Here is a 14,669-nt window from a genome sequence, read left to right as displayed (position 1 = left end):
TGTTTCCTATTTGTCTTAAAATGATTCAATGAAACACAGTTGTTTGGATTTATTTGTTTTAAAGGGATACTGCACCCACATTTTATCTTTCATGATTCAGATAGAGCAACTTTCTAATTTACTCCTATTATCCCATTTTCTTCATTCTCTTATTTGAAAAAGCAGGAATGTAAGCTTATGAGCTGTCCCATTTTTGGTTCAGCACCCTGGATAGTGCTTGCTGATTGGTGGGTACATTTAGCCACCAATCAGCAAGCTGTTCCCAGGTGCTGAACCAAAGATGGCTCTTCTCATAAGCGTTCCTGCTTTTCAAATAAAGATTCACTAGAAATGCTTGTGCAATGTTAAATGCCGACAGCATGTCCGCCCGACAGTTAATAAATCTACCCCTATATGTTAAAAAGTTCATGTTTTTATTCACTTTTTTTTTTTTACTCCAGGCCGCCTCATTTTATTGCAACAAGATGGGATTTGAGCCTTTGGCATATAAGGGCTTAGAGACTGGCAGTCGGGAGCTGGTAACTCATGTAGTAAAGCAGGACAAGGTGTAGTAGGCTTGAAAACAATCTACGTTACTTTAATATCTCACTTTGTTTTTATTTTTTTGGCAAATTTTCTTACATTGTACTTTTTTTATTTTTCATGCAGATCATATTTATCTTTGTATCCTCTCTTACTCCTGGAAATAAAGGTAAAATAAATGCATACAATTGTTTTTTTTTCTCCTTGGGTTTGTTTAAAATGTACTATGTAGAAATGTGCTCTAAACGTTGAAATAAATCCCAAGAAAAAAATGGTATTGAGAAACAAATGAACCCCTAGAATGAGAATTATTCCTAAGATGCGGACATTAAGTCATCATCCATGTGGGTTGCTCTTCCAGCTGTGTTTGTGGTGTCTCCACTTTTATCAGCCAGTCAAACAGCCCTCCATCATCTCCGGCCTTCCTCATTAGTACAGTGTGTGATCATGTATGAGTGTGATGTTGCTACTCAGAATGAGGAAGTGCCCAAGAGTAGGGGCACTTCCACATTGTCAGTTGGGAGGCTCTTACAGAACCCATATCTCAGCTCCTCAACCACCTTCTGGGACGTGGGTCTTGTCTCCCTAGGATGTATGTGAGCACTGTAAAATATTGTGATCACCTGCCCCACCAGTGTATTTTACTATGGAGGGGAAACAGGCTATTATATAACACTTATCACCTCGGATTTAATTAAAGAGAAATCCCTTTTATGGAAGAGGGCATTCCTTTTAAATGACAGGTTGTCTGCCCCTCTAATTATCAGATAATGATGGAAATAGTGATCACTGACACCAAATAAGCACCAGGGCAATGAAAGAGGCATGAGAGGCAAAGAGGGGCTTAAGACTCTACTTTGGAAAAAGGGAAGTTCCAATTTGGTGTTTCATACCCCTATCTTTAGTAGAGAGATTCCCATAAAATGGCAGTTACCTACTTATTTTATTTACTTTGTAGAGGATTGTGGATCCCAAGGAACCATATCCCCTACTGATGTCAAATAACAGATGCACTCACCATTCTCCTCATATGAAAGGGGGAATTAACCCCTTCTTCTCATGCATCTATAGGTAGCAGGCGATTGCCAATTACCTATAAAGTGACTTTTGTTGGTGCTCTGGCCTCAGTCTAAAAGGGATCATTACACACCTTTAAAATCATGTTTAACCATATTTACACAACTTGTTTTTTTACCCTTCTAATAAAGCAAAGTATAAAGGTGGCTGCATCCTTCTAATAAAGAACTCCATTTAAAGGGATATGAAACCCACATTTTTTTTTCATGATTCAGATAGAGCATGCAATTTTAAGCAACTTTCTAATTTACTCATATTATCAATTTTCTTCATTCTCTTGGTATCTTTATTTGAAAAAGCAGGAATGTAAGATTAGGAAATGGCTCATTTTTGGTTCAGCACCCTGGGTAGCACTTGCTGATTGGTGGCTACATTTGCCGTAAATACTTAGCTGATAGGTTATTCTATAGCAATACATCAATAAGGACCATGTTTAAAAGTGGAGCACTTTTTAGCACATTCAGTCACTCTCAAACACCGCTGGATGTAAGCTTTTAACGTGCACGGGGTAATCTGAAGGTAGTTATACATATTTTACATTACAATGTTCTTCACATAGAATAAATGTTTCTTTTTCAAATATATTTTTAAATATATAAATAAATATACAGGTGTATAGGTGTATAGGTGTATAGATAGATAGATAGATAGATAGATAGATAGATAGATATACACACACTGTATATATTTAAAAATACTAAGAACATTGAAAGAAATACACAGTAAAAACTCGCACACGCACATATTTAAAATTGGATTAAAATTATTTTTCATGTTTTAAGGTATTTAAATGGAAAGGGCTCCAAAGTGTATATATGTATATGTGTATATATTTATGTATATACTTATATAGATATATAAATACATAAATACACATGTATATACATATATTTGTCCACCCATATACACACACATACATTTATATATATATATATATATATATATATATATATATATATATATATATATATATATATACAGGACTCAAAATTTCCACTCTTTACGAGCCATTGGCAAGTGGAAATTTAATTGTGGCGAGTAAAAGTTAGTGAGTGAAAAAATGTACACTCCTATTGCAGCATTGACAAACACAGATTTTGAGCTATGTGCTAAACATATTATCTGAAGGGATATTATATATCCTAGAACGTGCAAGGATATGTTTTTCCTCTAGGGCTGTAGGAACACCATTAGTACTTAGACTGTTACTTCTGAGAGGGTAAACATGGGGGGGAGAGAGAGATTGGAGACGAAAAGTAAAAGTGGAGTGGAAATTAGCTTTAAGAGAGAGTGAAGCAAAAAAAAAAAAAAAGAGTAAAAGATATGAGAGATGGGAAAGAAAGAGTGTAAAGAGAACATATGGCCTGAAAGAGTTGAGAAAGACAGTTAAGAGCAAGAAGGGAGAAATGATAATTATTAAAAGAAAATCTCCAGGTCTGCTAAAACCTTCCATGACAGTCAGCACTCTTTTTCTCCACTCTCTCATTTCAACAACTTTCTATTTCTATCCAGCTGTTGTCTTACCCAGAACCACCAAGTTGATGTTGCTAACTGCTATGCACTTATTTTTGTTAATTATTTACTGTATGTAGCAATATTTAATTTGTTATGGTATAAAATAAAAAATATTTTTACGCTATGTCTCGATTCTTGCAAACCCGACGTGCGCTAATTTTGATTGTGCTCCAATTTGATTGTGCTATATTGCTTATCGTGACTCATGCTATCAATAGTGCACCACTTGTAATTTGGCCCTAAATGTCTTGTAATTACAAAGTGTTTACCCTCCCTTTAATGTTCCAAATTGCTTGTTATACTTACGGCAAAAAAGTATAAAAACTATCTATGTTTATTTTTGCATTTTAAATAGTTCATTAAAACCCTGCAGAAAGAAAAGACCTACTCATGTTATCTCTTTCCCTATACACAAAGCCTTATATTTAGGTATTGAAATGCTGATTTTTGCTGGAGGGTTCAATGATCAAAACCAACTATTTTAAATACAAAAATCTCTCATTCCCACCCGCCATTGAACTTGGCTGATATGTTATTCTATACACTTGTTAATGATGTAATTTTACTGTATTTAGTGGTCCTTTAACTCTGATCAGTGTATATACTCTTAGGGGTAGATTTATGATGGTGCGAGCGGACATGATGTAGTGTATCATGTCCGCTGCACATCGATAAATGCCAACAGCATATGATGTTGGCATTTATCATTGCACAAGCAGTTTTGTGAACTGCTGGTGCAATGCCGCCTCCTGCAGGGGGTGTCAATCAACCCAATCGTATTCGATCGGGTTCATTTCTGTCCACAGCCTCAGAGCAGGCGGGCCAGTTATGGAGCAGCGGCCTTTAGACCACTGCTTCATAACTTCCGTTTCCGAAACACGGACATCAAGTGATATTTCCAATAGTAATTAGATGATCCGTGGACTCATCGTGTCATTAGAAAGAAATATGAATATTTCACATTCCAATGTTCTTCACATCAAAGGAAATGTTCTATTTATACTTAAATATATATATATATATATATATATATATATATGATTTTTTGGTTATATAAATATGTATATATATATATATATATATACAGTATATATATAATTATGTATAGATATATATATATTTATTTATATATTCATACCTCTTCTGTGTATCTGCACTCATAGTTCAAAAGTGTCTTACACGAGGGTGCAAAGTCTAATTATTTGTAGAAGATCCAAGCAGGGACTGCACTCACTGGATTTAGAAAATAAACTAATATTTATTAAATGGTGACGTTTCGGGGTTCGCAGACCCCTTCCTCTGGTCTGAGGAAGGGGTCTGCTAACCCCGAAACGTCACCATTTAATAAATATTAGTTTATTTTCTAAATCCAGTGAGTGCATTTCCTGCTTGGATCTTTTAGCACCCAGTGTTATTATGAGTATAACTGTACTGTTAAAATATATTGACTCCACCCCTTTATGTCTTGTTCAGTAGTGGACCTACTCAATAAGGGCCCTGGTGCAACTTTTTTATTTGCCCCCCCAAATGTAACTCAGTGCTAAGCAATAGTAATAATATGCATGCTCCTCTGTATAATGATTTTGAGGATAGATTGAAGTATACATCACAAATAGACAGACAACAACCTGCTATAATGAAAGACGACCCTGCATTAGCATTGTACACATTCTGCATTCCAGGCCTGTTTAAACTGTCTGCAATGGGCCCCCCAAGCAATTGGGCCCTGGTGCCACTGCATCTGCTGCATCAATGGTAGTTTGCCCCTGGTCTTGTTCCTCTTTTATGTATGCTTATTCCTTAAGAAAGAAAAATAAAGAAAAGTGCAAGGATTTACTTATACAGATTTTTAATAGCCAAACTCCACCCATAATTTGCCTTATTTGGAGGAGCCAATCTGGGCTTTAGTCTTCAGATAATACAGTTAGTATAAAATGCATTGTTTTGAAGTTGTTATTTGAAAAAAACAATTAGGAATATATATGAAGCAGGGTTAGTCTTGAGAAGTCAGCAGGGTGCATTTCAAGTTCTGAGAATTAAAAATTGTTAGACTTCAGGGGCCCGATCCGATATGCAGCGTCGCCCGCAAAAGCCGGCGACACCAAATATTGCGCTGGTTTATATGCTATATACGGCGTAACCTAGAAGTTACGCTTGTATATTTCACCCTTCGGCCGTAGTTTTTTGGCCCATAGACTGGTATACCAAACCAGCTCAGTTTGGTATCCAATATACAGCGTAAGGACTTACGTGGCGAAAATGGAGAAATCTTACTCCATTTTCACCTCGCCACAAAATGCAGGCTTAGTAAGCCTTACGCTGAGTATTGGAGCTTGTAACTCCCTAAACTGCCTGCAAAATAAAACCTAACACCTAACGCATGCGCAATGTCTATCTACCTGTCAACCGCAATCCCCCACCGCAATACCTAATAAATTGTTTAACCCCTAAACCGCCGCTCCCGGACCCCGCCGCCACCTATATTATATGTACTACCCCCTAATCTGACCCCCGTAGACCGCCGCCACCTATATTAAATATATTAACCCCTAATCAGATCCCCCTACACCGCCGCCACCTATATTATATGTATTAACCCCTAATCTGATCCCCCTACACCGCCGCCACCTATATTATATGTATTAACCCCTAATCTAACCCCCTTCACCGCCGCCACCTTTATTAAATATATTAACCCCTAATCTGACCCCCTTCACCGCCGCCACCTATATTATATGTATTAACCCCTAATCTAATCCCCTACACCGCCGCCACCTATATTAAATATATTAACCCCTAATCTGAGCCCCCTACACCGCCACCACCTATATTAACTATATTACCCCCTAAACCTAAGTCTAACCCTAACACCCCCTAACTTAATTATTATTTAAATAAATCTAAATAATATTAATATTATTAACTAAATTATTCCTATTTAAAACTAAATACTTACCTATAAAATAAACCCTAAGATAGCTACAATATAATTAATAATTACATTGTAGCTATTTTAGGGTTTATATTTATTTTACAGGTAACTTTGTATTTATTTTAACTATTAAATAGTTAATAACTATTTAATAGCTACCTAGATAAAATAATTTAAAAATTACCTGTAAAATAAATCCTAACCTAAGTTACCATTACACCTAACACTACACTATCAATAAATTAATTAAATAAACTACAATTATCTCAACTAAAATACAATTAAATAAACTAAACTATATTACAAAAACAAACAAAAACTAAATTACAAAAAATAAAAAAAGATTATAAGAATTTTAAGCTAATTAAACCTAATCTAATCCCCCTTATAAAATTAAAAAGCCCCCCAAAATAATAAAATGTCCCTACCCTAAACTAAATTACAAAAGTAATCAGCTCTATTACCAGCCCTTAAAAGGGCCTTTTGTGGGGCATTGCCCCAAAGTAATCAGCTCTTTTACCTGTAAAAAAAAAGAACAACCCCCCCATTACAATCCACCACCCACACACCCCACTCTAAAACCCACCCGATCCCCCCTTAAAAAAACCTAAGTCTAACACCCAAGTGCTCCTTACCTGTCCTGAAGATCGGCGGAGAAGTCTTCTTCCAGGCGGCAACCTCTTCTTCTTCCACGAACCAGCCGGCGTGGAGCGGAGGAGTTGAAGACCGATGACCGCGGAGCTGAAGACCGTCCACTCTGGAACTGAAGACCGGCGATGCTGGAACTGAAGATCGGCGACGCTGGAACTGAAGACCGCGGAGCCATAGAGCGTGGAGGATCCTCTTCATACGATCTCCGCCGTACACTGAATAGGAATTCAAGGTACGCGATTAAAAATGGCGTCCCTTGAATTCCTATTGGCTGATTTGAGCCTTCAAATTCAAATCAGCCAATCGGATGAGAGCTACTGTAATTCTATTGGCTGATTTGAATAGCCAATAGAATAAGAGCTACTGACATTCTATTGGCTGATTTAATAGCCAATAGAATTACAGTAGCTCATTCTTTTTTTTTTACAGGTAAAAGAGCTGATTACTTTGGGGCAATGCCCCACAAAAGGCCCTTTTAAGGGCTGGTAATAGAGCTGATTACTTTTGTAATTTAGTTTAGGGTAGGCACATTTTATTATTTTGGGGGGCTTTTTTATTTTATTAGGGGGCTTAGATTAGGTGTAATTAGCTTAAAATTCGTGTAATCTTTTTTTATTTTTTGTAATTTAGTGTTTGTTTGTTTTTGTAATATAGTTTAGTTTAATGACCGGACCATTTTTCAATTTTCTTACCCTTAATGACAATGGCTATTTTTACATTTCTGCAGTGTTTGTGTTTAGATGTAATTTTCTTCTTACTCATTTACTGTACCCACACATATTATATACCGTTTTTCTCACCATTAAATGGACTTTCTAAAGATACCATTATTTTCATCATATCTAATAATTTACTATAAAAAAAATGTAAAATATGAGGAAAAAATTGAAAAAAAACCACTTTTTCTAACTTTGACCCCCAAAATCTGTTACACATGTACAACCACCAAAATACACCCATTCTAAATAGTTTCTAAATTTTGTCCTGAGTTTAGAAATACCCAATGTTTACATGTTCTTTGCTTTTTTTGCAAGTTATAGGGCCATAAATACAAGTAGCACTTTGCTATTTCCAAACCACTTTTTTTCAAAATTAGTGCTAGTTACATTGGAACACTGATATCTTTCAGAAATCCCTGAATATCCCTTGACATGTATATATTTATATTTAGAAGACATCCCAAAGTATTGATCTAGGCCCATTTTGGTATATTTCATGCAACCATTTCACCGCCAAATACGATCAAATAAAAAAAAAAAACTTAAATTTTTCACAATTTTAGGTTTCTCACTGAAATTATTTACAAACAGCTTGTGCAATTATGGCACAAATGATTGTAAATGCTTCTCTGGGATCCCCTTTGTTCAGAAATAGCAGACATATATGGCTTTGGCGTTGCTTTTTGGTAATAATAAGGCCGTTAAATACTGCTGCGCACCACACTTGTAATATGCCCAGCAGTTAAGGGGTTAATTAGGTACTGAAATAAAAATAATTTATTATTATTTTTTTATTTTTTTCATACAGTCTGCAGTGATGGATCCCCCCTTACCCCACAACCTCCCTGATCCCCCCAATACATTTCTCTAAACCTCCCCCTCTACCTATTTGCCGCCATCTTGGGTATTGGCAGCTGTCTGCCAGTACCCAATTTGCCCCCCAAAATAGTTTTTTTGTTTACTTTTTTATATTAAATACTTGTTTTCTGTAGTGTAGCTGGCCCCCCTAAATGATCTACATCCCTCCCCCTCCCAGATCCCTTACTAAAGAACTAAGATCCCCCTGCTTCCATATCTTTCCTTTTTTTTTACTTTCATAATCCGGCATAATTTGTTATTAACTATTTAATAGCTATTGTACCTAGTTAAAATAAATACAAAGTTACCTGTAAAATAAATATAAACCCTAAAATAGCTACAATGTAATTATTAATTATATTGTAGCTATCTTAGGGTTTATTTTATAGGTAAGTATTAAGTTTTAAATAGGAATAATTTAGTTAATAATATTAATATTATTTAGATTTATTTAAATAATAATTAAGTTAGGGGTGTTAGGGTTAGACTTAGGTTTAGGGGGCAATATAGTTAATATAGGTGGTGGCGGTGTAGGGGGCTCAGATTAGGGGTTAATATATTTAATATAGGTGGCGGCGGTGTAGGGGGATTAGATTAGGGGTTAATAAATATAATATAGGTGGCGGCGGTGTAGGGGGATCAGATTAGGGGTTAATATATTTAATATAGGTGGCGGCAGTGTAGGGGGGTCAGATTAGGGCGTAGTACATATAATATAGGTGGCGGCGGGTCCGGTAGCGGCGGTTTAGGGGTAAATACATTTATTTTTAGGAGTGAGAAAGGGGATTGCGGATAGAGGGGTATACGTGTCGGGCTATTTTTGGGAGGCGTGTTAGACAGTTACGGGATATTTTATACTTTAGTACGTTTTTTTAGGCGGCGGTAGTTTCTAAAGTGCCGTAAGTCACTGGCGACTCCAGAAATTTGTACTTACACTTATTTCTGGACATCGCTAGTTTGTCCGACTTACGGCACTTTAGCAACTGTCGGCGCCGTATATGTGATAGCTCGATGTGCGAGGTGAAATTACGGAGGGCACAGGTTTCCATGCTTGCGCCGAAACCTGTGCCGTATATCGGATCGCGCCCCTGGAGTGTCATATGACAAACACACTGATTGGATGTTCATTGGAATTGTTATAAAAAAGGAGTTCATCCCAGTGGGCCGGCATAACATTGTAATAGAAACATTACTATAACCACGGATTTAACCCTTTTCACATATAGATAAAAAAAGTGCACATATTCTTTTTTAATGGCAAAGATTACATATATGGCATTTGATTAGCTAAAGTTTACCCTCCCTTTAATTACTTTTGCTCCTACAGGTGTGAGAACTTGCTTTTGTTTTAGTTTCCCATTATGGAGCCCAGGAGTTGCCAGTTTTGACAAATTGTTTGTGTTATAAATCATGTCCATGACTGAATAAATTGTGCATGTTGTAGTCAGGTCATGGAGTTTCCAATTTACTTTATCAGAATGTGTAAAAATAAAATAACAGAATGAAGAAACATGCTGTTGTACTCACTACTGCCATCTACTGACAGCTTGTTTTACATCTAATGTCCTCTCTATAAACAGTCTGTTTCATTGTTGTAATAAAAAAGCACTAAGTGGTGGCTTATAATTATTAGAAATCATTGCAATGTGTGTTATTCATCATTTTAACTGGATTTTACTTTCTTTCTTTTTTTAAACTTTTTTAACATGGAGTCAGATTTGCTCATACTCAGTACAGGCAGAATGCAACCTAAGTTGTCAACATGTCTGCTCCCTTATCTAGCTATTAGTGCTAATTTTTCAATAAAATAAGTAAGTTGTTTGCTGTTTTTTTTTACACAATTTGTTTCTTTTTATGTTTACTTTAAGTTAACATATTTGTTTTTACTAAAGGAGCACTGTTTTGCTGTTTGCTTCTTTGTACTTATGCATCAGCCTAACAAATGGCAAAGATGTATCCCAAATTTTATAACATTTTGTAACATTTTATTGTTTGATTATGATTTAATTATACATTCAAACTCCTTACAGTATGAAATACACCTGTAAGCTACTATATGAAACAAGGCTAACCTGCACACATTTCAATTATTCATGCTCACAATTTGCTAAATCATGGGAATGTCTTAATAAATTGTGTAAAACAAATTTTTAAAAAATCATGAAAGTTGCGGCTCTGGGGCTCCTTATGACATAACCATATAATCTGCACTATATTTTTCATGTTTTTGGAAGTATATTCAATACTACATTTTGCACCATATTTCGTTTTTTCAGACAAATATACACAGTTATTTTATATGATTATTATTGTTTTAAATAAACTATTAAGTAGTTCTTTATTTTTTTATTTTTCCATCACATGTTATAAAGTCTGTAAAATCTGTATGGTTGGAGTAAATGTCTTGCACATTCACACAGTGGTACCCAAGAGAATCGATTGTGGTAAAATTCCAGAAATAAATTATTGCACAGTTCAGATTCTAGAATTTATCTGTTTTGTTTTTCTTATTTAGTAGATTCAGACTGACCAATCTAGAATTTTTATTAGCATAAATTTGGAAATTACCATTCTTTTTATGTTTGTTTTTTCCCCCTAGAAATCGGAGCCCATTTAGAAAAACATGGGGACAGTGTAAAAGACGTAGCGTTTGAAGTAGAGGATTGTGATTACCTGGTGCAGGTGATGTGGAAACCAACTTCTAATGCTCATTTCCTCATCATAAATATTTTATACACTATAACCACATATCTCCAGCATTGCCAAATACCAAACCAAGAGTGTGAGAGCTAAAGAATTAACCATAAAGGGACATTATACACTAGATTGTTCTTTGCATAAATGTTTTGTAGATGATCCATTTATATAGCCCATCCAGGTGTGTTTATGTAAAAAAAAAAAAAAAATAGTTTTTCTTATTTTTAAATAATATTGTGCTGATTTTCAGGCTCCTAACCAAGCCCCAAAGTTTTAGAAGTGTACTGATGTATACAGACTTCAGACTGCTTCTGTTTGTATAATGGGTCTTTTCATATGCAGGGGAGGGGGATGCAGGAGGTTCTGCTATCAACCCCTTTCAGTGGGTGTCCCAGGCTTATCTCATTAACAGTGTTAAATTGGGAGCTTCTAAGTAAGTATTTGAAAGGTTTTACACTGGATTTTTATACCAGTATCTGTGCAAATTATTCTTTATTGTAGTGTCTATTACATGCAGTTAAATGAAATTGGTGTATACTGCCCCTTTAAATAAATAATAGCAGCAGTTCCACATGTATTGTGAGGGAGCTGCTGTTTGATTGGTTAATAGTTGAGCCTTCCTTTGCATGTGCTATACACCTGACAGGGCACACTGAATACGACAAGCAACAGGCAATATTAGATACTGTTAGTCAAATATTACACGAAGAACCCTGTGTCTGTACAATTAAAGAGGTATTGAGGGTTTGTAACACTTTTGCACTTTTCAGAATAGTTGGAAGTTATGAAAAATAAACCAGGATATTACTTACTCCGTATGCCAAGTGTTCAGTATTTAACAAGACTTCCAGCAAAATGTATATGGGTACGGATTCAAGGTAAAAAGTAGGCACATGGCCAGAGGTGTAACTAGAAACCACAGCATTTAACACAGGGGAAAAAAATTGTGAATCAAATTACATGTCTGCAAGAGGGGGTACCCTGGGCCCACAGTCTGTGAGATGGTCTGGCCCCCTATTACTGTATATAGTGACACTGTTTACCCCCAGTCTCCCCCCCAATTCTGTAGTAACAAGGTCTGTAATCTGCTGGTTCCACGAACACACATACACAGTCACATACATACATACACACATACACACACAAATATACATGCATACACACACACACAAATATACATGCATACACACACACACAGTCACATACATACAAACATACACACACAAATATACATGCATACACACACACAGTCACATACATACACACATACAGTCACATACATACATACACACATACACACACAAATATACATGCATACACACACAGTCACATACATACATACACACACAAATATACATGCATACACACACACAGTCACATACATACACACATACACACAAATATACATGCATACACACACAGTCACATACATACGCACATACACACACAAATATACATGCATACACACACAGTCACATACATACATACATACACACACAAATATACATGCATACACACACACAGTCACATACATACACACATACACACACAAATATACATGCATACACACACAGTCACATACATACACACATACACACACAAATATACATGCATACACACACAGTCACATACATACACACATACACACACAAATATACATGCATACACACACACAGTCACATACATACACACATACACACACACAAATATACATGCATACACACACAGTCACATACATACACACACAAATATACATGCATACACACACACAGTCACATACATACATACATACATACACACACAAATATACATGCATACACACACACAGTCACATACATACACACATACACACACAAATATACATACATACACACACACACAGTCACATACATACACACATACACACACAAATATACATGCATACACACACACAGTCACATACATACATACATACATACATACACACACAAATATACATGCATACACACACACACAGTCACATACATACATACACACACAAATATACATGCATACACACACACAGTCACATACATACATACATACACACACAAATATACATGCATACACACACACACAGTCACATACATACATACACACATACACACACAAATATACATACATACATACATACACACACACACAGTCACATACATACACACACAAATATACATGCATACACACACACACAATCACATACATACATACATACAACACAAATATACATGCATACACACACACACAGTCACATACATACACACACAAATATACATACATACACACACACACACACACAGTCACATACATACACACATACACACACAAATATACATGCATACATACACACACACACACACACACATAAACACATAAACACAAACATACATGCATAAATACACACATATACATACACACAGACATATACACACATACATATGTACACATGCCTATAGGTTTAAGCTTTGGTTTAATTGTACATTAGAGTCATCACCCTGTAAGGTCATGGAATAACAAATCTTTATTATTATTATTATTATTATTATTATTATATTAAATGGAAATCAAATGGTTCACAGAGAGAGGAACAAGAATTGTAATTCTATGAGCCATGACTTCCTGACCCCGTGGGTTGTTCTATGTTACCAAGTTAGTATTTTACAGCATTAATAGTATCACAGAGACAGCAATATTTAACCCTTTTATTGCAAATGAATTAACCACTTGATTGGCCACAATTCCCATGCATGATGCACAGCTGTCAACCCAATTTATAGCAGTTTGTTTTATGAGTAAAATAACTTTTTATACATTTAACATAATTACTATCAAAATAAATACATAAATAAATACAAACATCTGTAATGGAGAGATACTAGAATGAAAGTCTGCTTTTGTTTTCTTGTAGTTAAAACTTACAGTACTGATACTCACAGGCAATGTCACAAATGCAGTATGGAGTTGGACCATTCAAAAATAATTAAAACAATTATAGTGTTCTAAATATGAAAATCTAATGTTAGCAGGGAAAAAAGCATCTTGTAGTATATTGAGTTGTTATGCAGTTATAGTTATTAATTGTCCATTATGCCTATGCAGCATTGATTTGGCTCCTTGGCTGCCCATTTGCACTGAGCCATGCTTTTTATGGTGATATTATGGTGACCCTAGGTCCCTACTACCCCCCAGCCAATACTATATGTAGTGTGTGACTGTGAAGTGATACAGTCTGTGAGATGGTTTCGGCCCTGATACTCCCCTAAAATGTTTAGCCTCACCTGTTGCAGGCATTGCGCTACTGACCACCTGACACCTGTCCAGTCCACTACTCCAGTTACTGGTTCAATTTAATCAGCCTGGCAGCCTGCCACAATGCCACTCAGCCTCACACTGACTCACCACCACTAGCCGAGTAGCCGTCTCTAGCCGCCCTCCTCGCTCAGCTGCCTCTGCTCGTCACTCGTCTCTCACACTGACTGACTACACATGCAGTCATGAGCCGATTGAGCAGACTACCCATGCAGTCAGGAGCGGAGCCAATGTGTGTGCGGCACGCCAACCGCCAAAGCTCAGAGTCAGGGTTCCGGGCACAGATCAGCCAATGGGTAAAACAGAAACACTAACCCATGTAGTCAGAGACAGAGACACTAGTGAAGCATCATTTCACACTAACAAAATATCAG

At 36.2% G+C, this 14,669-nt stretch overlaps 1 protein-coding gene across 1 annotated transcript in view; it reads left to right on the top strand.

The window, feature by feature from the left end:
- The window catches only part of HPD (4-hydroxyphenylpyruvate dioxygenase), an 80,043-nt gene that overhangs the window by 4,174 nt on the left and 61,200 nt on the right, over positions 1–14,669 (top strand). Inside the window, exons 4-6 of the mRNA XM_053701751.1 lie at positions 441–545; positions 649–691; positions 10,874–10,956. Of these exons, the coding sequence (XP_053557726.1) occupies positions 441–545; positions 649–691; positions 10,874–10,956 (231 nt within the window). The remainder of the gene's footprint in view (positions 1–440; positions 546–648; positions 692–10,873; positions 10,957–14,669) is intronic.

Source organism: Bombina bombina, chromosome 2, assembly GCF_027579735.1.
Source record: "Bombina bombina isolate aBomBom1 chromosome 2, aBomBom1.pri, whole genome shotgun sequence".
NCBI lineage: Eukaryota > Metazoa > Chordata > Amphibia > Anura > Bombinatoridae > Bombina > Bombina bombina.
Note: the sequence above shows the minus strand (reverse complement) of the source record. Positions and strands in the feature narration are given on the sequence as shown.